This window comes from Xenopus tropicalis, chromosome 3 (assembly GCF_000004195.4).
Source record: "Xenopus tropicalis strain Nigerian chromosome 3, UCB_Xtro_10.0, whole genome shotgun sequence".
Classification (NCBI taxonomy): Eukaryota; Metazoa; Chordata; class Amphibia; order Anura; family Pipidae; genus Xenopus; species Xenopus tropicalis.
Genome location: NC_030679.2, coordinates 114,929,496 through 114,953,426, shown reverse-complemented (window position 1 = coordinate 114,953,426; position 23,931 = coordinate 114,929,496). Strand labels below are relative to the sequence as shown.

The window sequence follows — 23,931 nt, the reverse complement described above, 5'->3', positions numbered from 1 at the left end:
ATGCGTCTTTACCAAAAGTGCAGGTATTTAATACTTAAGTTTGTCACATTGTTTAATGCTACAAAAATCTGTGCATTAAGTTTTAGTGCTTTGAAATAAAAATACCTCAAATAACAGAATCCAAAGCAGAAATTGTTTTTTGGTTTAAAAAAAAAAAAAAAAGAATTGGTCAAGGTTGTGTGATCTCCACACCATCTTTCTCCATCAGAATTAATTCTGGAATATCTTGTAGAAATGAGATATAAGTGAATCCCACTTATTAGGTATTTATTGACTCTCTGAATGCATAAAATAAAGGCAAGAGCTGCTGCTTTACGAACCATTTTTACTCCGAGCTATGATGATTTTTTTTCATGAGTGTATTGGAACCATCTATACAGGGCCATAAACTTCTGATGCAAATTAAATTCCGAGAGGCGTTTTATTGAAGATACGATCGTGCTGCAAAGTATATCATGCATATCATCTCTAGGATTTATTTCTATTAATAATGAGAAATTATGACAACTCGTTCTTTTATATTGAAATTTCCCATACATAGCCCATGGTCACATCCTTGCCGTGTCGTCTTTATTGTCGCCAGTTCTATTTCATGACGTGGTTGTCATAGCAAACAAAGCTATGTAAAGGCAAACTGCTTGGGAGGCTCTACATATAAATAGAAAATAAGCAATTAAAATGATGCCAATGTTGAAATACAATATAGTTTTATGTAATAGCTGGGGTTTGGGCATTCAGTGCTATATCTGGAGAACATTACCTACAGTAAATTTCCTTTTGCATTCCTGATTTCCAATTAGCACCTAATCTCTCCTGTTAGTCTTTCTGTGCAGAGACAGTAGAGTATAAAAAGGAAAAGAGATCTTTCATTGAATAAATACAGCTTGTTTTTGGTATGTCATTGTGGACATTAGGAATTGCCTCAAGCACTTCAAATCTCGCTTGATATTATGGCTAGCGATTGTAAATGCCTGTGGGGTGGCTGTGCAAGCCTGTGTGTCTCCTGGCTTCCCAGTTACTCCATATGTGATGTTAGCCATGATCCAGCCACTTTGGTCATTCTGCTCTGTGAAACTTGAAATGAAGGCCTATTGCTCTAGAAAGCTAGTGGAGTGGTTGACAGTGTTTTACTCTGTGTGTGGCAACTATTATAGACACACAAATGAGGGTTTTATTGCACTTCTGTATTATTATTTGTTTCAATGTAAAACATAATTTGGTTTTTTTTTATTGTGGTATTAAAGTCTTGTACTATATAATTCTAACAGACTTATGTTTGTGTCGCTTACAGTGTGTGGTCCAAACATGGATATCCGAAATGACGTCCGCGAACTTAAACAGCTGGAAGATTGTGTGGTGATTGAAGGCTACCTGCAAATTCTGCTCATCTCAAATGCCAAGGCAGAGGACTTCCGGAACCTTCGGTTCCCCAAACTGACCGTTATTACTGACTATTTATTGCTTTTCCGGGTTTCTGGCTTGGTGAGTCTCAGCAATCTCTTTCCCAACCTCACTGTGATCCGTGGCCGAGTCCTCTTCTACAACTATGCCCTTGTTATTTTCGAGATGACAGACCTGAAGGAGATTGGATTGTACAACTTGCGTAATATAACACGTGGTGCTGTCCGGATTGAGAAGAACTCTGAACTGTGTTACGTCTCCACGGTGGACTGGTCACTCATTCTGGATGCCGTCTACAATAATTACATTGTTGGGAATAAGCCGCCAAAGGAATGTGTGGATTTGTGTCCTGGCGCTAGAGAGAAAATGCAAATTTGTGAAAAGTCATCCATAAATAATGAATTTGCTGACCGATGTTGGTCTGATGAACACTGCCAAAAAGGTAAGGAATCTATAGTTATTTACATGCATTATTTTGCAAAATACTCATTTTTTATGAACATTCAGTAAAATTTCTACGTTTTCATATTTAGTTGATGAAAAGTTTGGCAGCACCTGTGTAAGCTGCTGCTTCTGTCAGATCTGGTTTTGGTAGATGTCAGTTGAAATAACAAAACAGTACAACTAGCAGTTTCTATACAATACTGAAATTCATGCCACCCTCCCCCCACAAAAATCTTAGCCCACCCATTTTGTGCTAAATTAACCGACGATGCACCAAATCCAGGATTCTGTTTGGGAGTCAGCCAAGATTCTGCCTTCTTCAGCAGGATTCGGATCCGGTCGAATCCACATGCCTGGTCGAACCTAATCCAAATTAACATAGTAATTTTTCTCTCTTAACCCCTCCATATGCAAATTTGGATTCGGGGCGATATTCAGACAAATCTTTCACTAAGGATTCGGGGTTCGTCTGGATCCCAAAATAGTGGATTTGGTGCATCCCTGAAATGAACAAAAACCATTCCCAATTTGAAATAAATATATTCCTAACTGCTGTGATGGTAAGGAGCTGTGTTCCAGTAAAATCTTGGCGACCTCAATAGGCTTCATCCTATTTAAACCTATGGAGCGTGCTGCTAATGGGCACTGCAAATTGCCTATTGCACCTGTACTTTAGTGTGTGAGTTGCTAAGGGATTGCTGAACTGGACAGGTAACCTTGTACCAATAATGAAATTGCACTTATTACTTCCAAATGTAAGCCTACTGACACATTGCGCCACATATTATTCCCCCTGTACAGAGCCTCGCTATTTTGAAGCTTTTGTGATAAATGGTGGAAGTATGTCACTAAGTAGTTGTAAAGCTGCTAAAGAACTGGATGTGCACTAGTGGGGGCTTAGGCTCACGGTGCACAGGACGTATTCTCTGCCGTTGTTTTTGAGCCGGCATAGAAGCCTTTCATTAGTATTAATGGATGCCACCTGTTGCCAGCAGTGACGAGGATTTTGGCACGAAAATGTGCATTTAAGTGTATTTTGGGCTGAAATCTGTGGTTTGTTATAGCTAGTGACAAGCTCTTCTGAAGGATGCGGGCACTTCTCTGGCAGCAGAGTTGGCCCATGTGCCATGAACATGTATAAAAGTAGTTTGCTGGTTAATGTATATGGTGTCATGTTACTTACCAATGTGACTCAAGTGTAGAAAGCTGTAATGACCCAGCCGCCTTGGGCCTTTATAACAAATACATGCATGGGAAATATTTTCAGAATATGAGGTTGTTACATTTATTTATTCAGCAGCACTGTACCCATGGATACATAATAACCTTAATAAAGGCCCTGTGAGTGAGATACAAGGTATGCTGTAGGGGTTTTTCCTGTTGTTTGGATGACATTACCTAAGGTCCACTAAAAAGTATTAAAAAATTAAACAAGGATTGTTTTGGATATGGATCAATGCCTCCTTAGTCGGGATCAAGTCCAAGGCACTGCTTTGTTCCTACAGAGAGAGGAGCTGTATTTGTAGAAATGGAAGAATTGTTTTTTTTTTGTTTTCTTTGAAGGGCCTGTGGCTTGATGAACATTTAGGAGTTTGTATGTATGGTGTGTGCATTTTAAGCGTCCTAATGAATATTTAGTCCATTAGGGTAAGGACCCACAAAGAGGTTCAGTCGCCTGTGATAGATCTATGGTTTTCCACCAGCAACAATAGAAGTCACCGGTGCAAGCGATGCCATGCGAAGGGCTTTCCCCAGCTACTCCTATTGTTGCCCGTGGAAAGCCATTTCGGAGTGGTTACAACAACTGTAGAAAAGCAATTACATCTGTTATCTTGGAGTTTAGAGAAAGTAACATTCTAATACTGTTTAATATTCTAGTGTTGATGATCTTGTGTTTAGCTGTACAGCTGTTTCTGGCTTATGGCTCCACTGGGAGTTGTAGTTCTGCAACAGCTGCAGAAGAAAATGCAGGTTGACGATCACTGCAGTATAGGGCAGTTCCTATAAAGTGCTTTGTCCTACTTAAAATGTATTATATTGTTAAGCCATTCTGTAAGTTGCTTCCATCAGAATAATATTAGGGTGATTGTTTATACAGTTTAGGTAAAAACAGTGTAAAATTTACCAATGACATCAAAATCAACTGAAAATGGGAAGCAGGTCGGACATGTCCGGAGAACCTCCAGCTGCTTGAACCCAAAAAATTCCTAAAAAAGGGAGAGATTATGCTGGTTTCAGCACCTCCTTACCTCCTGTAGACGGTGGAATGGGGCAGGCCAGTTCTACTAAAGCTTGTCAACAAAAATATTGGCTTTTATCATATCGGACATAATATATGCATTCTAAATAGCACGTACCCTATTTTCTGTACATGCTAAATAAAACATCTGGGCAAAGGTGATTATGTGCAGAGATCTGTGTATTTGTGTACATGTTGCTTGAGCTTCTGAGAAAATATGATATTCTTAGAGGCATATTTATCAAGCTGTGTAAAAGGTGGCGTAAAGGTGTCAATAAATGGGCAATTTAAGCTGCTAAATCAGGCCTTTCTGACAGCGTTAGCAGCTTATTTACCATGTATGTGGCCCTCTGGCTGTCCTGCCTTACTGCTATCTGCCCAGAAATTTACCAGATGTTGACTGGACACGATTAAAAACCCCTGTTGGGGAAAGGACTACTTCAGCTTGTTGATGCCACGGCCCTTTACCAAAGAAGATCTGTGCCACCAAATATGCACGCAGTAGCACCCCATATTCTTTCTGCTGATGTACTGCACATGTCCTGTCAGTTACGAGTGCTTAGGTACCAACTCAAACATTTCTAGCAATATACTTTTTTAAGGCTTTAGTTCTCCAGAATATGTGCGATAGAGAGCTGTTCACATAGTGCTTAGCAACCTGTGCAACAAATGTTTCTCCCCTTAAAAATAGAGTGTAGTGCAAGCTCTTTCAGCACGGCCCCAGCAGGCATAATGTGCTATTTTCTTTAGGGATATTTCAGGAATACCAGCAGAGGAGGGGAATGCCATTCTTTCCAGCTATGCCGATTCCATTTACAGAAGTCTCCATATCCCCAAATAAAGGAATAATATAACCTGGATAGTAGAGTTTATGTTCTCTGACCACGAAGAAATGATCAGGCACCTCCCAGATGCTGAAAGATTTTCCAGTACATAGAGCCAGGGGCCAATTAGTACATGAAAAGATCTCTGCCAGCATTTGCTGTTGATTAAATTGGCCTTTATATTAGCAATGAGTGATTTCTCCCTCTGTCTCTTCCCTTACAACTCTGTTGCTCTGCCAAATGTTTTCTAGAATTTAATTTTTTTGATTGTGGCTGCAGGAAAAAGATTTAATTAGCCACTCCAAAGGGAAGCTACAGCGTCATTTATACTGACTTGCCTTACCGCACTGCTGTGAGTCAGGAGCCGTTGCAGGGAGAGTTTGGTTGTTATTGGGTTTCTATGCTGAAAGTCGCACATACCTTTTATTGTTAAAGTACGCTTCTCTGCTCTTAATGTTGTCTCAGTTGGATGCTGTAACATATTTAGAGTGTTTCTTTCTGACCCATGTTATTCTGTGCATGATTAGAGTTATGTCTGTGTCTTTTGTAGGGATCTTACGTTTCTGAACTACAGTCCTCACACCTCATCCACTAGTGAGAACACAGTAAAATTGTGTGGATGCTGAATTACAGTGGAGGGTTTAAAGGAGAATGCAAGTCAAAATTTAAAAAGCATACTGCCCAATAGTCGTCCTATTGTTTAGTAAAAACACCACACTTTTGGCTCACCTAATCAAATATTTACTCAGTCACACTTATTTCACATTTTCTAGAACAGGCAGCCATCTCTAAAAAGGTATTCTCCCTTCCTTTCCCTCCTTGCTTCATACTGCACATGTGTTTCATTCCCTCCCCCCCCCACTCCCCTCTGCCAGCTTCTGATTGGCTGGTGGGCATGTGTAGCTCAGAACAGCAGACAGGATCAAGTTACACACATGCCACTGGCAGCCTACAGGAAGGGGAGAGAGATTTCAGTGATGTCACTGGAGTCTTCACACTGCTGTAGGCTGCCAGCTCCATATCTCAGAGAAGCAAGCAGGGATCTGGGAATTTAGATATGCAGTAAGTACTTAAAAAGAATGCCTTTAGACTTACTTTTAATTTATATTAACCTTTCCTTGTCCTTTAATGTGGTTGGTAGAAGGAGCCACGGTTTCTTTGCCTTTGGATTGCATGTTTGTGCAACACAACTCTAGTGGTGATATATGTGAATAAAAAATATTGTTGATAAGCAGTGTTTGTTTCCCTTCAGTGATGCAGTACCAGTTAGGGTGGGAACGGCTGCACTGTTCATTTTAGTATAATTCTTGTACTAGAGGGTGCTCCATAGACACGAGAGATGGACGTGAGGCCTCGGGGGGCATGTTAGTCAGTGCCTAGCCCGGCAGTTACGGGCATGGGATTCCTGGGCTCTCTGTACTTGACAAGACAATGCTTTTTGTTCACACAATACTGTAATTGTGTCTGGCCTGGAATCTCAGTAGTATTCTTGCAGATCCCCATTATCTTTCTAACTTCCTCTCGTGCTGCCAGTTCATCTCTGAGCACACTGGGTTAGTGTGGCCTTTACTTGTCTTCTGACAGGCACCCATGTGCTCCCTTACTCCGAACCAGAGATTAATGTGCTGCACATGCTACGCCTCATTAAAGCTACACTTTATAAGGAATGGGCAAACAGTAGCCAGTAGGCTCTCTTCCTCTTTTCATCAATATGAGAAATGATGGGATGAAATATGAGTCTTTGTGGCCCGGAGGAGGTACCTGTAGAGGTTGCTGGGCAGCAGAGGATGGGGTGTAGGCGCGTGTTGTCTTAGCGGAGCACACCCTTCTGCTGCATCTGACTGCCTATGTCTGCGATTTGCTGCAGTGTCTATTTTTAGATACGCAGACGGTGACACCAGTTCATGGTTAAAACAAAAAAGAAAAAATCCTGTACTGCAGCACTTGCTGGAATAATGCATATTCACAGTATGTGCCCAAGTCAGCAGCCATAACATGCAAGCAATGGCTATGGCAGCTCCCACCTCTTACTTTTCTTTGCATTCATATAAACATAAGGATGCAGCAGGAATACAGTGCTGTTAGTATCATCATAGATCTTTCTGTACATAAAATAGCTAGACTGTGGTGCCAAGCACTTTGCTATACTTGTTCATTTGCTTTCCTATTAATAAGATTGTCAGGTGGCAACCTTGTTGACGTACAGCGGCTGGGAGGGGCAACCCTGTCATAGGAATAGTAAAATGGATGCCAACCCTGGTTTTTTTTAGGGAAAAAAAAGATTAGATTTCCAGACTGTGATCATTTAAAAATTGCTCTCAGACTGGCTGGCAATACACAGTGGAAACTGCACGCGTGATATAAATAGATATGTGCCTTACTTGGAGCATTGTGTGTATATGTTGTCGTTAAGTTGTTAGTCCGTTTAAGCAGCTTATTTCTAGGCATGTTAATGAAGCTGGGTAAATGACCCGTGCAAGGTTGATAGTGCCATGTCCAAGTGCCAAGCTGACCACATTCTTGTTATGGGCATTGCAGCTACAGCTTCCAGTATTGCTAGCCAGCCAGGATAAAGCCAGAGGGCAGCGCGTTTCACTTGTAATTTGTCTAAATGTGTCTCCTGTGTATTGTCTCAATGGGCATGTGACTTGTAGCATTTAGTTGGGCGCATTGTTATGGGCCAGGCCCTCCGTACTGTTTGTATCGGTGTTTGTTTGGAACCCGTATCTGATGTGTACAAAGTGCTGTGGAATATGTTGCACTGTATAAATGGTTATAAATAATAATAAAAATTAGCAAGAAGCAGCTCAGAAGCTCGCAGGTGTTCCACTATGTGGTGCTCGCTCGCTGCTCGCTCAGACCACATGAACTCTGCCTGACCCAAAAGTCTTGCTCCTCCCCAGGCATATACTGTAGCATGGAGATCTCGCCAGATTGTTTGTCGCTCTCTCTCGCGTTGCACAGCCTGCCCCAAATAGCACTAACTTATTCAGAACGCAAATACTGCAGCAAGCAGTGCTCTGTGTACCCGTCAGCCAATATTTCCTGCAATCCTTACTGAAGTGACATCTTACAAATTGCAATTTAGATGCAAAAGGGTTATGAGCAGAGTATGGAGAAAGATCATTTCAGGGTCATTTTTATAATTATTTTGAAAAATATGAACAACATTTATTTTTTTTAAAATGAATTGTTTAATAACAAATATTTTGTCCAGCTTCTTGTTGCCCTCTGTGCAGCAGCCAGTTTATTACATAAAAATACCTTTGGGCGGGCATATGTGGTCTTTAAAAATAGTATTGACTGGTATGGAATGGAAAAGCTACTGGAACTGACCGTTTTAAGTCACTTATGATATTGTTAAAGTGGACCTCCACCCAAAATTGTTTTGCACAGTTAAAGAAAAATGTAATTCTAAAAAACTCAGTAATTTTAAAAACTCAGTGGTTTAAAGTTATTTGTCAACAGTATTTGTCCCCTTGTGTTTTCTGACGCTGACTCTTGAAACAACGTAGCTGAAGTCTGTTTGTCTCCAGGTCTCTTAAGATGACCACACATGTGCCGGTATTATTGTACAAAAAAAGGTTTTGTATGATATTTGATGCATGTATGGTGGGAGACAGATTTAGGCAAAATCCTTTAAACATCAGTTGTATTGCCAATCATACAGTTCCTAATTTTTTTTTTTCAGGTGCCCAAACATCAGCGAAACACTAATGCTAAATCGTCAGATAGTGGAGGTAGAATTCTTTTGTTTCTGCTTGCATATCTGATGACTCTGTTCTCAATGTAAGAAGAGAAAACAAGCTATCTTTCCTGTGACCAAGCATAAGTGTAATGTATATGGCCACCTTTAATCGCTGGCTTCTGTATCTATATTGTTTCAGGAGTCGGAACCAGGGAACAGAAATGGATAAACAAATATTGGTGTAACAAAACTTTATGGCAGCAGAGAATATAAACTGTCCCACAGACACTACTTTCAACAGCAGTTGCATTTACAAATAAGACCATTGGCCTTTTAAATAATGAACATTTAATAGTGACTTTATGCAATTGGGGTGGGGGATCCCTTTAAAATTTGTCCAACTCATTATTGCTCAGCCCCCAAATAGTAAAATGGTGTTGATTTAATTTTACTTATGAAGGCATCATGTTTTGTTTGGACAGAACTTTGCCTTGCTCATTGCCAGAAAACTGGCATAAAATAACTTTTTATAAGGATAATAATTGTAAAATAAAAGTTTATTATTTAAATATTATGCTTTAACATTCACAAATGTACATACAAATTCATATAAAGACTCTTGGCATTTGTTTCGGGTACTGTTTTCCCTCTGTGTTTCCATCCTTAAAACAAGTATGGCAAGAGTCATTATAAAGCAAATAATTTTTTTCCCCTTTGTATTAATAAAACAGTACCTTGTACTTGGTAATTGGTGGTCCTAAGTTATAGTGATCAAGATTAAATCAGGTGGTCAGTGGTAGGTAGCATGTGTGGCAGCGGGTGTTTCTCTACAGTTGGTGAAACTGGCCAGTGTGACATTAGCCGACATTAGCCGTGCAGTCAATAACTAGCTTTGTTCACTCAGCTGCAAAAGCCCAATAAAAGCAAACATCTGGTTGGTTGTTGTACTGCTCTAGTTCAGATTTGCCCACTGTTAATAAATGAGGCCCAGTGACTTTTCAAGTCTAACATGGCCAAACATGCCTGGATTTGACAATCTGGGCAAGTGGGCGGATGCTTCAATAGATAATACTACTGTTATCCTGGTGGATCAAGAATTATTGGCCTGATAAAACCTTATTTTCATCTGGGCACCCCCAAAAACTTCTCCGGTATGATGAACCTTTGTGTATAATAAATTCTTGTGTAGCTCAGATCAATCGACATGAATCACGCATGGGTGAATGATAAGCATGGGAAACCGAGAAGGGAAGGGCATCCACTATTGACAATAAAATCACCAAATTTAACCCTTTCACCGACCCTGCAAATTTGGAGGGAAATGTAATTAGCAACGAAAGGGTAAACTAGTTTATAATAATTGGACTGAAATATTTGTTGGCTGAATCACCACAGTGGGGAACAGTTGGGGGTGGGTCGAGTTCTACAAAACCTACAGGCCCCAACCCTTAGAAGCCCAGTGGGTAGTGTTTGTCATCCCAAAGGAATGTGTGTGAACAAAACACTGAAATGTAGCAGTTTGCCCAAACAGAGCTGCAGACATGGGCAGGGTCTCATATACAAAACAGAGGGGCTGGCAATTGCTCGTTGACTTACACACCCCTTTTTAACCCTTTTATATAACTGCAGCAGCAGCATGCCAGGCCTCTGCAATCTGACCCATAGCAGTCTGTGTCTGTGCGCTGCTGAACTGCTCTTAAACGCACAGCTGCCTGCCTCTTCTCCTGGCACCAATCAGTGCCGCTGTGGGTGCCGCAGGGCTGCTGGCTACTGCGGTGGTTTGATTCTTGCGATATTACACGCACCAATCAATTGCATGGGGCCAGATCAGGTGAGCCTGCTCTCCCCTCTTCAGCTGCTGTGACTAGCAGAGAAATAGAATCCCACATAGCTCCTACATAGCTATCATACCTCATTGTGTACTCGCCCTGTCACTGCCAAACAACTCTAGTCTGTCTTTGCTCAGACTCTATTAGCTCCCTAAATGGGACCAAGGCAAAAAATACTGGTGGTGCTAACCAGCCATTAGTAATACTATGGAAACACCTGCCTTCCTTGCACTGGTATTGTATAGACTGTTGGTCTGGGAGGTGGTGCCCCTTGGTAAAGGGGCCATCAGGTTTGGATTCAACACTTGCAGTTTTTATTTTGTTGTCATTATTTTATGCAAAGACCTTCCCTGCCTGCCTACTCTTACTTTGACTTGCATTGGCTGATTCATTCCCCATGGGTAACAGTAAAAAAAACATCTGTTTTTGACCGCTGGGCATTCCGTTGGTGTCGCTGTTGAATGTACCTGCCAAGCAGTATGTCAGCCCCCACTGCTTTGTATTGGAGAAATAAGGAGTTTAAGCATGTACAATAAGTCGTGGAGCCAAATACCACGTTTTAGTTAAGGAAGAATTAACATCAAGCCTCAGATAGGGTCCATCCTCCGCCTGTGACACTGTGGGGAACAGATCCAAAGGCAAGGTTATTTATTGTGGGCTGGGATTCATTTCAGAGCTGCCTGTGTGTATTATTATTCTGTATTTGTTTTCTTCTGTTCCCTCCTTGGCACTGGGCTTGAAATATCTGCATGCTCCTAAGCCGAGATACTTTGCATAGCTCTTTCTAGAGGTGTTTGCTGTGTTGCATCAGATGGAATTCCACAGCCGTCCAAAATCTGCCGCATCTGCTTGGCCTCGTATCTTGTGTAAAGCTGGAAAGATTAAAATAACTTGCAGGCGTGTAGAGAAAAACATCCTATTTGTATAGGAACCAAAGGGCAGAGACAGTGATAAAAAAAAAAAAAAAGAAACAACAACCCACAAGGCTTCTACTGTCTTTAACTTGCTGAACTACAACAAACAACATCCTGCTTGGTTTGATTCCTGTGTGTTCTACAGTGTCAGTTCTTTGGTGATGTTGCATGATTTGCTTGAACCTTTCTGCGCACATGGAAAATAAGCTTAAGGCTACCGCCACACGTGGGTGATTCTCGGCATGAGAATAAATTCAGGCGGAGTATCTGCCCCTATGCCCCTTTCAGCTTCTTTATGTGTCTGCACCCAGAGTGAATGCGTTGCCCAGGTGCAGGCACACGGAGCCAATTTTTGTGCAGAGCTGCTCGAGCATGCAGTTACGCACCAAAATGTGATCTGTGTGCCTGCAGACCGAGACTTACCCACGGGTGGCAGTAGCCATAGCCTAACAAGCTAACCCGCCTTAAACATAGCTGCTAAAATGTTAATAATAATAAAATAATAAAGGTGTGCAGGGCCTGGCCCAATGCTGGTTGGACTCTGCTGTAGTGGATTGCTTTATCAGACATTACTTGTGCAATGCAAAGTTTGATTTTCCCATGTTAAGGGCTGTCAGCATATAGAGGTGGTAGCTAGACATTAATATAAGCAGCAGAGATTGTTAAAGTGGACATATTGTGTGAAAAACAATATTGTGCCAATGAGTTCGTATTCATCTAAATACAGGAAAAAAATTAAAATTAATTGATTTAAAAAGTAGTGTTTTAGGCTGATTTATTGAATCTAGGCTGAACTGAAGCCTGTCTTTGCTTTTGTGGCTGTAATTGGCTATCCCCCTTTTACTGTGCTTCTGGCAGGGTCTGTTGGACACACCCACTCCTCATTTGAAACAAGGACAATAAAGGGGACATTTTTACAGATAGTACTTTATACTTTTTTGACCAAAGGGAAACCAGCATTGTATAGTATTCATAATTGCCTCTAACATTAGAGGTTTTTTTGTTTTTACTATATGTCTTCTTTAAATGCACAGGGCTACTGTACAAGGCTGATTCAGCAGCCCTAGCCATATACCAAGGCCAAGAGCAAACTCCCTACTTTGGAGTGTAGTTGCCCTTTAATGTGTTTTAATGGATATTTGCAGCATACTTTCCAGGCGTGTGGTGTCTGCTAGGAGGAGAGATACGGTGGCCTTCCCAGACCAATCTGTGAATTAATGTACAGTATCTTGCATGTCTGTTTAGATGACCTACTGATTACATGTAATACAGTACATTAAATCATATCCTGTCCATTCTCATTGCTGCTCGAGTAAACTAATGCAGTTAATTACATTTGTTCTGGGAATACTGGCCTTTTTAATGCATCTCAGCATGCAAGGTTTATATTATCAATTTAACAGCATGAATGAAGCCTAGAATAAAGTCAGCTAGCATACGTCTGGTAGGGAAAGTGGACAGGGAAGCACCTGTTTTCTTTATTTTAATCCATTCATAAAATATTTATCTGCATCCAGCAGCTGTACGTCTGGGAGGAAGCAGAAGGCATTTTATTAGAGAAAATACAGTTACCCAGAAGAGGCTAAAATCAAATCACATCAGGCAAGGGATGAATGCTGGGACAGCACTACTGAAAGGAAGGATTAATGCACATAGAATGGTGTGTCCCCAAATGTCTTCCCTTTAGCTTTGCCCTCGATATTTCTGTGTAAATGTAAGCATCTAGTCTTACGGTGTTACTGCCTATGCATGAAAACAGTGAATCAAAAGAACTTACAATCAAACGAGGTGCTGGGCTGTGGGTGTTCCTCCTGATATTGTTTAACAGCTACCAGCATGCATTTACAGAATGTTATGCCCCACCAAGTGCACACTAAGGGGCTGATTTACTTACCCACGAACGGGTCGAATGGAGTCCGATTGCGTTTTTTTCGTAATGATCGGTACTTTGCGATTTTTTCGTATGTTTTGCGATTTTTTCGGATTTTTTTGCGCATTTTTCGTAGCGTTAAGTTTTAACGCTACGAAAAATGCGCAACTTTTCGCGTAAGTTTTAACGCTACGCAAAATGCGCAACTTTTTACGCAACTTTCGTAATGGATACGAAAAACTCGCGTTTTTACGCAAAAATCGTATTGGATCCGAAAAATTCGTACAGAATCCGAAAAAATCGCAAAACATACGAAAAAGTTGCAAAATATTCGTTTTCAAGTCGGAACTTTTCCAATTCGGGTCGGATTCGTGGGTTAGTAAATCAGCCCCTAAGATTTATTATGCATTGTAAAAAACGGTGACAAAATTTGCCACACATCGACAGGCTTCGCCATGTAAAAACAGTGTAAATTTTGTTTACACATTTTGTCTTACTGCAACTTCTGCTGGAAATGGCGTCAAATTTGGTGTTCAGATGGCGTAAAATAAAATACACCTTAATAAACTATCTATTTCACACAGTTTTGTCTTGCAAATTTTGTTTTGCACAACATAATAAATAGAGCAGTTAGTTCAGCAGGTGGTAGTTCTCAGTACCCAGCTGTAGTCTTACACCCTAAATTTCGGTACAAGTGGGTCCAGCACAGATACTCACAATTACACACTGTTTAGGGAACACATAACATAGTGCTACATTTTTCCATATTGGTCATTAAAATGATGATTTTTCTTGTAATAAAAAGGCAGTAACTTGTACTATTGATGTTAAGTTATGTTAAAACCGTCCCATTTTTTCTTACAGTTTAAATATTTTGATAGCTTTAAGGCATCACTCTTTATATTATAAGACCCCAGCAAATACTCAGGCCTCAAATCATTCTGGCTATTAGATTCTATACATGAACAACCAATGAAAGACAATTTTGAAGTTTGATTTTAAAGCTGCTGTATTGTTTTTTTTTATTACAGGCTTATCAGTTTATGATAACTTGTGATACTGTTCTATGGCTGTATGCCCTTATATAAGTTTTATACTGTGCAACAGTCCTCTAATCCTCTTTGTAGGAACAGGGAGGTAAGATTGAGTGGGCAGAAACCCAATCAGAGTGGCTACAGGAACCAGGGCTGTGGAGTCGGAGTCGAGGAGTCGGAGGCGATTTTGGGTACCTGGAGTCGTAGTCGGCAAAAAAATGAACCAACTCCGACTTCTACTAAATTTAAATGGGAATAAAAAAAAAAATAAAGCAAGTTTAAATGTCCCAATTCACAAACAGTCATAATTAATTACTTTTCTGCTATAAGAATAAAGCCCATTGCACGCAGTGCATAAACGAACACGTTGAGTGACCATGAAGCATGCTTTTCATTGACTGTATGAATGTATAAAATACATTAGCATATTAAAAACAGAGGAGTTGGAGTCGGGGAGTCGGAAGTATCAGAAACTGAGGAGTCGGAAGTATCAGAAACTGAGGAGTCGGAGTCTGAAGTATCAGAAACTGAGGAGTCGGAAGTATCAGAAACTGAGGAGTCGGAAGTATCAGAAACTGAGGAGTCGGAAGTATCAGAAACTGAGGAGTCGGAAGTATCAGAAACTGAGGAGTCGGAGTCGGAAAGCCCTGACAGGAACACATCTACCTGAGGTTGCCAATAGCCAGCAAAGATAAATGCCCAAATGTGTGAGTGGGCATGCTCCGGCGGCACATCCTTACCCACCATAACAAAATCCCGCACACATGCATTATGCCCTCTTTTGACCTGTTAGAGCTGGCATGCTGCTGCTTATGTTACTGAATGAAGGCATTCCCTGCTTCAACTGGGGATCAGATTATAACCGCCCTCCCTTGGATTCCTGCCAGGCAATCTTGCATTATCTCTGCGTATTGTTCCTCCGTGTACTGAGTGGGAAGGAAGAGATCATTCAATACCCCATGGAAGCACAGGGCAGCCTACACTTATGAAATGAGCTCAGTTATTTATTTTGAGGGTGCCATGCATTCCCTTGTTTAGCCATTTGAGTGATGAAGCTCTGGAGAATGCCTTGTGACTGGCAGCTGTAGTCTCTCCAGGGGTCATTTACGAACAGGCTGCAAAGGACAGTTCTGCCATAGTAATGCCAGTCAGATGCAAGGCTGAGTAATATTAAGGAGCATCTGCTTATGCTGTTATTAATCCTGGTAACTGGATTAATTTATGTGATGATTGGTGCTAATGTTGACAGCTTGTGGAAACCCCAGGTCACAGGAGTAACATGGCCTGATAAATTCATCCTATTCAGCTTATTTTGGTTTAAATAAATTGAGAAGAACTAAAGCAGCTGAACAAGTGTTGTGGCCATTTTGTTTGCTGCCACTTATTAAAATAAACAAATCCTTGGGTGCAGCTCATCTTGTGCCCAGCTACTACTGATGTAATCTTTTCATCTGCATAGGCCCTTGGCTGTTTGTACAATTATGGAATCCGTTATTCGGAAACTCGTTATCCAGAAAGATCTGAATTACGGAAAGCCTGTCTCCCATACACTCCATTTTAATCAAATAATTCAGATTTTTACAATAAATTTCCTTTTTCTCTGTAGTAATAAAACAGAAAATTGTATTTGATACCAACTATGATATAATTTATCCATATTGGATGCAAAATAATCCTATTTGGTATAATTAATGATTTATTAATTTTTTAGTATACTTAACCCTAATTACTGGAAGACCCCTTATCCGGAATACCTGTTCTGGTAATCTGTACTCTCTATTACACACAGCTAAGTTTTGTGGCACATTGAAGGTAGGGTGCCACACCAGCAGGACCAAGAAACTAAGTAGGGAAATCTGTGTGCCCATAAGCTGCATATAGGCATAAACTAAATGGGTTAAAGATATTTGGGAAGTTTAGGTTCCCGTGAATGCAGACTCTCAAGCATGGCTGTTTCGGCTCGAGCACTGGCCACAAGACCCTGTTCGGATACCCAAGCATATGGCATCCTGCTATTGCCAGACTAGTTCATCATTCATCAAAAGGGAAAAATAAGCATTTGTTTTATGCAAACCCATCTCTGGGAACCTTTATTATTCGTCAAGAAGTCACATCTCATTTAGGAGCCCTAGAATGACTGTGGAAAAACAGTAAAGGAGAACTTTGGAACTGAATTAAATGTGACAGATTCAGTGAAGTTTTCTTGCAGAACAGGAGATGGAATGAATGGAGAGTTTTGTTAAAGTAGAGCGCAGGGTGGAGGAATTAATGCGCTGGCTTTGCAAGTCAATTGACAAAACATGTCCCCAGTTTCCAGCCCCCCTCCTTTTCATCCGTTTTAATGCTGTAGTCATATCTCTGGGTTATTCTGCAACTTATCCTTGGGCACTTTAAGGTATGAGTCACACAGCAATCAGAGTGTAACGGAGGAGTATTCCTGTGTTACATCAGCTTTAGAATTACAACTTTCTGCTTACTAACATTGGCATCCCTGAGTAACCGGGTAAGAGGAAGGTGCTATTTGCAACTGAATTAATGTTAGCAATTGACTCTTTGGCGATAACAACTTGCTTTGATAAACTCTACCCAATTCTGAGAACCAGAAGTTCACACTTTCTCTTATCTTTGAACAGCCAATTGCTAAAGTTGAGCTTATGCCAAGCAGCTCAGTTATACCAACTCCAGCAGCCTTACCCACTCATTTAGTATAAGCCGGTTATGTTTCTTTTGTGCATACTCGAATGGCATCTCAGTCTGGTAAAGGTATACTCCCCAACCCCTTGAATATTGCTCCCAGTGGCCTCGAAGCAGGTGATTATTTTGCTTAAAGGCAAGTTTTGGTTGCATTAAACCAGATGCACTGCCAAACAGAACCTCCTGTAGACTGCCAGCCCACATAGGGGCTACCAAATATCATAGTTCTTATTTGTTACCCACAGGAACGTTTTTCATTCTTGTGTTGCTCCCTAACTCTATTTACAATTGAGTATTGCTCATGGGTAAAAAAGGTTGGGTACCTCTGCTTTAGAATAACCCATTATATTTTAAAAGCAATATGAAGTAGTGAATGTATAATTATTCGCCAGTTGCAGTGCCTTCCTTTGCTTCTATAAAGTGTGTTTTGTTGACAGCCCTTATAGATTCTGCTTTGAAAGGGATTTTGTCCCATAATCCTCCTTGTGTTATAAGATTTCCACAAAGAGTGGGCACGTGATACAACATTTGGGGTGCTTCCAGACCTAGTAATCATGTGATATAACATATGGGGTGCGGCCAGAACTAGTAATCATGTGATATAGCAATAAGGGTGCGGCGAGAACTGGTAATAAAGAGATCAGAAAACACCCCCTATATAGCACGTATAGAGTGAATATTACTTTCTCTTTGCTAAAGGCAATTAAAAAAATATATTGGGGTTTGGATAAACTGTTAAGCAGATTTGTCTTTCCTGAAACACTAGCTATGCTTTTCTTTCTCACATAGCACACTGTTTGTTAGGTTTCTCTTTCTGCCTCTGTCAGTTTTCCCCAGTTGGAATAATCTGATGTTTAATAAATGCTTTCCTTGTGCAACAGTAGTGTTTTCTATCCTGCTATTAAGGGATTATGTCTGGGACATTGTATTAGTCAGGAGTGTCAGAGGCGTCAGAGACCTAAAGCAGCGATTAACCCCATCCCTACTGAGCCCTTGGGAGATTGGCTCACCATAGTAAACAAAAGAATCCTCAGTTTCTTGTTGTCATTTTAGCGCAGCTAAGGCTTGATGAACAGGCAGCAACACAAATTTCTTTTCAGATTATTTTCCCCATGTTAATCATCAGGTGGCATTCACGAAGCCCACTCTTGACAGCAAATCCTGCCTTAACCAAAATATTTTACATGTAAATAACAATTCACAAAATTGTAGTGGGAATATTTGTTTATGTAGTTTTTATATCTTTTTAGTGTAATGACGATTTTTAATGTTTTCTCACTTGCCCGTTCAGCCACAGAAAAAAACGGATGACTCACAATGTCTGTCCCTATGCAGCAGGCAATGGTAGGACAGCAGCTGGGCCCAACCACTCACTCATGTAGGATGCCTCACCTGCTCACACCAGTTGTTCTTTGTTACTTAGTCACAACCAGAATGCTGATCGCATTTTTCGAACATAGTATATTTAAGGCAAATAAAAAAAACTGCCATAAATGCACGAAAATCGTCGGCGCATGTAAAGATCTCGTCTGTATCTATTTTGTACCTCGGTGTTCATTATTATTGACATTATTTCCTCCATCACTAGGAAGTTGAGGTTTATAAATATGATAACACCATGAAACACTGGAGTCAAAATGATTACCATTTCTGTAGAGCAGGCATACTACAAAGCAATTGATAAGATATTTTCTGTAGCGCTGTATAAGGCCTACTTAAGAATTACAGAAAGGTTACGGGTGCTAATAAGGAATCCAGGAGTTATTTCCTTGGATTGTGTGAGACAATCAGAGCCTTAAATGCAAGAAGAAAACTTAAAGGCACAGTTGTCAAATGCATAGATGTTTATAAAAAGTAAGATCTGTGAGAGCTTTAAAGGCTGTTTTTAAAGCTAAATAGAACAGACAAGCACATCAGATAATGTAATGCCCTATAAACTGACCAATGTGCCATTTAGAAATTCCTGTGAATTTGTCAGTGAATTAAACACAAAGCCCACACTTCAGTTGCTCAACCACAGTCACATTAAATAGCAAATCTACAACATTTCAGCACTGGAATTTGATCCAGGCTCTGTACACTGGCCATACATAAAAAGATCAGATTGTTTTGCCATATGAGTGCATTTGCCCATTTGGCCTTTATATCGGTGGGCTAAATTGGGTTAGTACAAAGTTACGGTCTCTGGTCCTGAGCTAAGCAGATTGTCCACATGGCCTAAACAAAATACATTTATAGTTTGTCTCATGTTTCACAGTAAATAGTCTAATTTAGTATCCAGTATCTTCTTAAAGTATGGATAGTTTAAGACAAAAAAAATCATTCAAGTCTAGTAGTTTACTGTTCCCTTTCCTGTGTACCAAGCCTATAAATCCATAGCAGTCTGGGAATAATACACACAACAGGCAAAGAGGTTACTGTGCTCAGTGTAAGGTTCTGCTCTGTACAGTGTAACACAGCCATAAACCCAGCACACATGTCAGATATGACTAATTTATAATCATAACCCAAACAACCAGAGACAGACTTGACTTGGTGCAATTAAAGTGCTTCCAGACAGTATTTAGAAACATAATTACGACTCTTAGTGCTAACTGGAAGTTGTACTTTAACTTTGTTGTGCTATCAGAAGGCTAAATACTGATTGATGTAAACTTCCATGCTAAAAGGGCAAGTCGGCCTAAACTTCAATATATTCATATGTGAAAGAACATTTTCAAACAGAAAGAACATAATATTTGCATTAGATAATTATGTGAGTAAATTGATATTTGATAATTAAGTGAATCATGTCCCTGTTAAAGCAAATTTTTGTTGTCAATGGGAACTTATCATTTATCTTCTTTTTTGAAATTGTGGGTGTTTTTCCTGATGAAACATATTTGATGGACCAACTGCAGCTTCCATCATGCCTTTCCTTCCGAGAACCAGAAGTTATGCAACAAATATGACTGCTTGTGCCGTCATTAACCTATCTAAGGGAAGATGATGCTGGCAGCATATTTTGCATGGCATACATATGCATGGCAGAATCTCACTTGAGTAGGGGAGGGTTAAATAACAGTATGTAGCATTAGACAAGATGACATTTACATTTCATTACCTTGGCTGAAACTGCCAGTTTGTGTAAAGGTTACTAAGTCTTTCATGGTAGGCAGCACACAGATTTTGAGAGGGAATGTTTGTTTGCTTAGGGTTTCTTGGGAAGTGCGTTAAATGGCTCCTCAAACACTGGCTAGTTTGGCAGTGACGTCTGCCCTTTGTCGATGACGTACCATTTTATGGAATATGCTGACGTGAGAAAGCCGCCGGTGACAGGGCTCCGGGCAGGTGTACCGCTGGCTGTTGTAAGAAAAACACTGCGCTCCTGCCAAAACACCCTGTATTCTCTTTCTCCCAGGGTTAGAGTTTGCCATGGAAGGAGATGTGAGTGTTTGTTACACAATGCTTACCTTGCTGTTCCGCTTCAGCAGAGCCAAGTGTCATTCATAAGTAAGCACACCATTAAATATGAATGGGAAGCAGGTGCTGATGTGGATGAGAAGTGCACAACTGAAGGTATTGCCTTCCAGGATGCTAAAGGATATAGTTGACTTGTCTGGGGGAATTTCCTAGTGACAAACAGGATCTACCAAGAGTCAGCTCTAACCTATGGTATAATCACTTGTCTATCTGCACTGACCAGATTAAAGGGCCAGTAACGAGGGCAAGGATTCCTCATACATTTACATATACAGTTACCCTGAACTTTAGAAAGTGTGTGTTTACACCTGAAACTCTTAAGCCATTCATATAAATGAGCTTCTTTATAGAAGTGGATTAATGTGTCAGGGGCAGTTCCACTGGTGCAGCTTGTAGCCATAGGTTGCAGCCATTTACATCCGTGGGAAGCAATGTAGGCAGCTCTGCACCTGTTATAACCAATTGCTATCTCAAGGCAGTGGTACTTCCACCTATATGGTCTGCAGGCAACTGAGTTCTGTTCTGCCTGTGGCTGTTCACTGGCCCAGTTCCCTTCAGTCCAATTTGAAGCAAAAGCAAATATTTTAATGTAGATCCAGTCAAATTCATCCTCTAAAATGCCTTCATTCAGTTATTTACTGCACTTTATCATCAAGGAGCCTTGTGTTACACAGGGCAATTAACACTTGGCCAACGTGTAATATATTTCTGCCTACGGAGCAAGGCCTGGAAGCCAGTGTCAACTGAGGCATCTGCTCTTGAATGTTGCTGGCTGCACCTGTTCCGTAACACTTGTATGTGGCTTAGAGCCTGATATCAGGTTCAGTCATTTACCATTTGTTACAACGGGCAAGCAGTTGATGACAATGAACTTGCTGGTGAAGTCAGGAGTGGCAAGCCAGTCATTCATTTTGGCCTTCCAAAACCTGCTCACTCCTAACTAGAGCAAATGAATGCTAGAGCATTCCAAAACCTGCTCACTCCTAACTAGAGCAAATGAATGCTAGAGCATTTCTCTATGTGACTCTGTCTTATTAAAAAGTTCCAGTACTTTTTAAAATATATAGCCTTAGGGAGACTAGGATCTGTCACATTAACCAGAAGCAACACGCCACTAGAAAAATTAAACTGAGATGTCTCTTTTCACTTGGCATGTCCATTGATGCTGGATAACTGTATTAAATGCCTGGCTTTAGCAGTTGTTGATAAAAAGTTAATTGATGGGTATTGTATGAAAAACTTACTGCCGTGCATGTTTTATCTAGAAATATCATCTGTAGTTGTTGGCACATATATTCCACCCCATTTAGAGTGTATCATAACTTCTCTATCAGCTTTCAGTGGCAGGCACCTGGGAATCATTAGCACATTTTGGGTGCTACTTGATGCATTCTAGCACGTCTACATTTAATACACCTATATGTTACTTTCTAGCTTGCATATACTTGCTAATCACATATGGTCTTCCGTTTTCTGCCCCCCAATGTAGCCCCTTTACCATAATATTGTATGCATTATGTATCTTTTTTTCTTTTTGGGGCGGCGATGTACTTTTAGTAGGGTAAGATGGCAGCAGTAACACAGCGGACCCTTTGACTACTGACAGAAGAGTTTGGGGAATTATTGTTTAATATCACATGAATGGCCACAGATTTATGCTATTGAAAACTGACCTTGTTTAGTATTTCCTTTGGTACAGTTTAAACAGAGTACAAGTTGATGCTCTGCTTCAGTTAATGCTCTGTTTCACCTAGTTCTTGCTATGTGAGAGTGTGTCTGTGTGCACACCAGTCTGTATTTATGTATACGTATGTATGAATGAATGATTGTATGTTTGCTCACGTCTGTACATTGCAGGCATCTCTATGCTAAAAAAAATGCTGAATTAATGGTGAAGGGAAAAACTTTTATTAATGACGGTAACTACAATATCATTTTACATAAAAAACGTAAAACAAATGTATACTAGTTTTATATTTTCTTTATATACCTAAACTTCTCTAGCATGGGAATGACTGAAAGATACTACAGATTCATCTCTCACTGTGTAAGGTGGCCACAGGCAGATTTAAGCTGCCAATTGGTGTCCTTCAGAGCGATTTGACAGTTTATTTGCCCATGTATGGGGACCCCCGACTTGCCCACCTGACTAATATTTGGCCAGAAATCAGCAGATGCGGATTGGGCAAATATGATTGATTTTCCCATTGGATCGGGGACTACAACGGCTCATTGATGCTGATCTATGATTAGATTACTATAGAAGGCTGAAGGCAATGATATCAAAACAATGGCATTTAGAAAGAGAAAAATAACTTCCTGATCTGTGGTACTTTAGGAAAGGTTTTTTTTTTATCTTGCCACTCACTTGGCAGAATAAAGTCATTCTGCCTTATTGACTATGGGCCTGTTGGCATGCTGTCATACAGAAAATTAGCCACTCGGAAGCAATTTTGGGTAGCGGGATTTGGAGGTACCATAAACTGAGAATTAGGAATCAAAAAATTTATGTACTGGCTCCACAGCCCTGCTTAGTCTTGGTTGTGTGGTGTTCTGCCACTGTGCTGGTGTTGCCATTACAAGCCAAATTGTATTGATGATGGGGTCCAATGTGAAGGCTGGTGATGGGGTCCAATGTGAGGACAAGAGACTCCAAAAGTGGAGGAGATCTCTTGGGTATTTTTTCTCTCTCATAGGGCTGCTGTGTATTCTGTTTTTTAAAGAAGAAGAAATACTTTTTTTAGTGGCAACTTAAAAAAAATGTAAAAAAAAAAATTAATTTCCCCCTATGACAGATGAGTCTAAATAATGAAGTTTAGTGTAAATATTTTCAGGCTCTCTCTCTTACATTGTTTATTTTCTTTCTGGGAAAAAAACTATAACAACAATTGCATTTGGCCGTGGCTTGGAACATCAAATATAGCTTATTATATGCCTGACATTCTGACGCTGCAACACACGCAGTCATAAGAAATATTTAAAGGCCAAATAACAGTGATTAAGTAAATTAACTATCATTTCTTCAGTAAGGACATCCTGAGGAATGTGCTTGCGATGGCACCAAAATGTCGCGTAATATAAATCCCTTTTGATGTTAGGAGCCTGATTTGCCCTGGAATCTTTGTATCCTTTCAATTTTGTGCAGTGGGCTGTCCTGAAGGCACCTGGCAGAGGCATTGTTTGTTATGGTACCCAACGAGAATCATGAGGGGAAAAAACATCACTTGGTGACTGGTGATATTGTTAATATAATTTCAGGGGCAAGGGGAATGTTTCCTTTTATAGATTTTGTTAAGGTACATCAATATGAATTGTAAATAAATCTGTATAAATCTGAAAACCTGAGTCATTTGACCCTCTGCTTGGAGGACCTGTCTGGGTTTGTGACTATTTTGCCTGCTTTACGCTGTTTCTGATTCAGTCAGACTTTAAATATTTTCTGGCTTGGGAGCAATCTGTGTTAGTCCTGAGAAAACACAAGTTGGACAGAGCACCTGTTCATTGCAGACAAGCTTCTCCAGTCTGCTATGTA

The 23,931-nt window shown here is 40.4% G+C and overlaps 1 protein-coding gene across 1 annotated transcript in view; it reads left to right on the top strand.

The window, feature by feature from the left end:
• The window catches only part of igf1r (insulin like growth factor 1 receptor), a 147,891-nt gene that overhangs the window by 19,833 nt on the left and 104,127 nt on the right, over positions 1 to 23,931 (top strand). Inside the window, exon 2 of the mRNA XM_002933305.5 lies at positions 1,292 to 1,843. Coding sequence (XP_002933351.1) covers positions 1,292 to 1,843 — 552 coding nt within the window. The remainder of the gene's footprint in view (positions 1 to 1,291; positions 1,844 to 23,931) is intronic.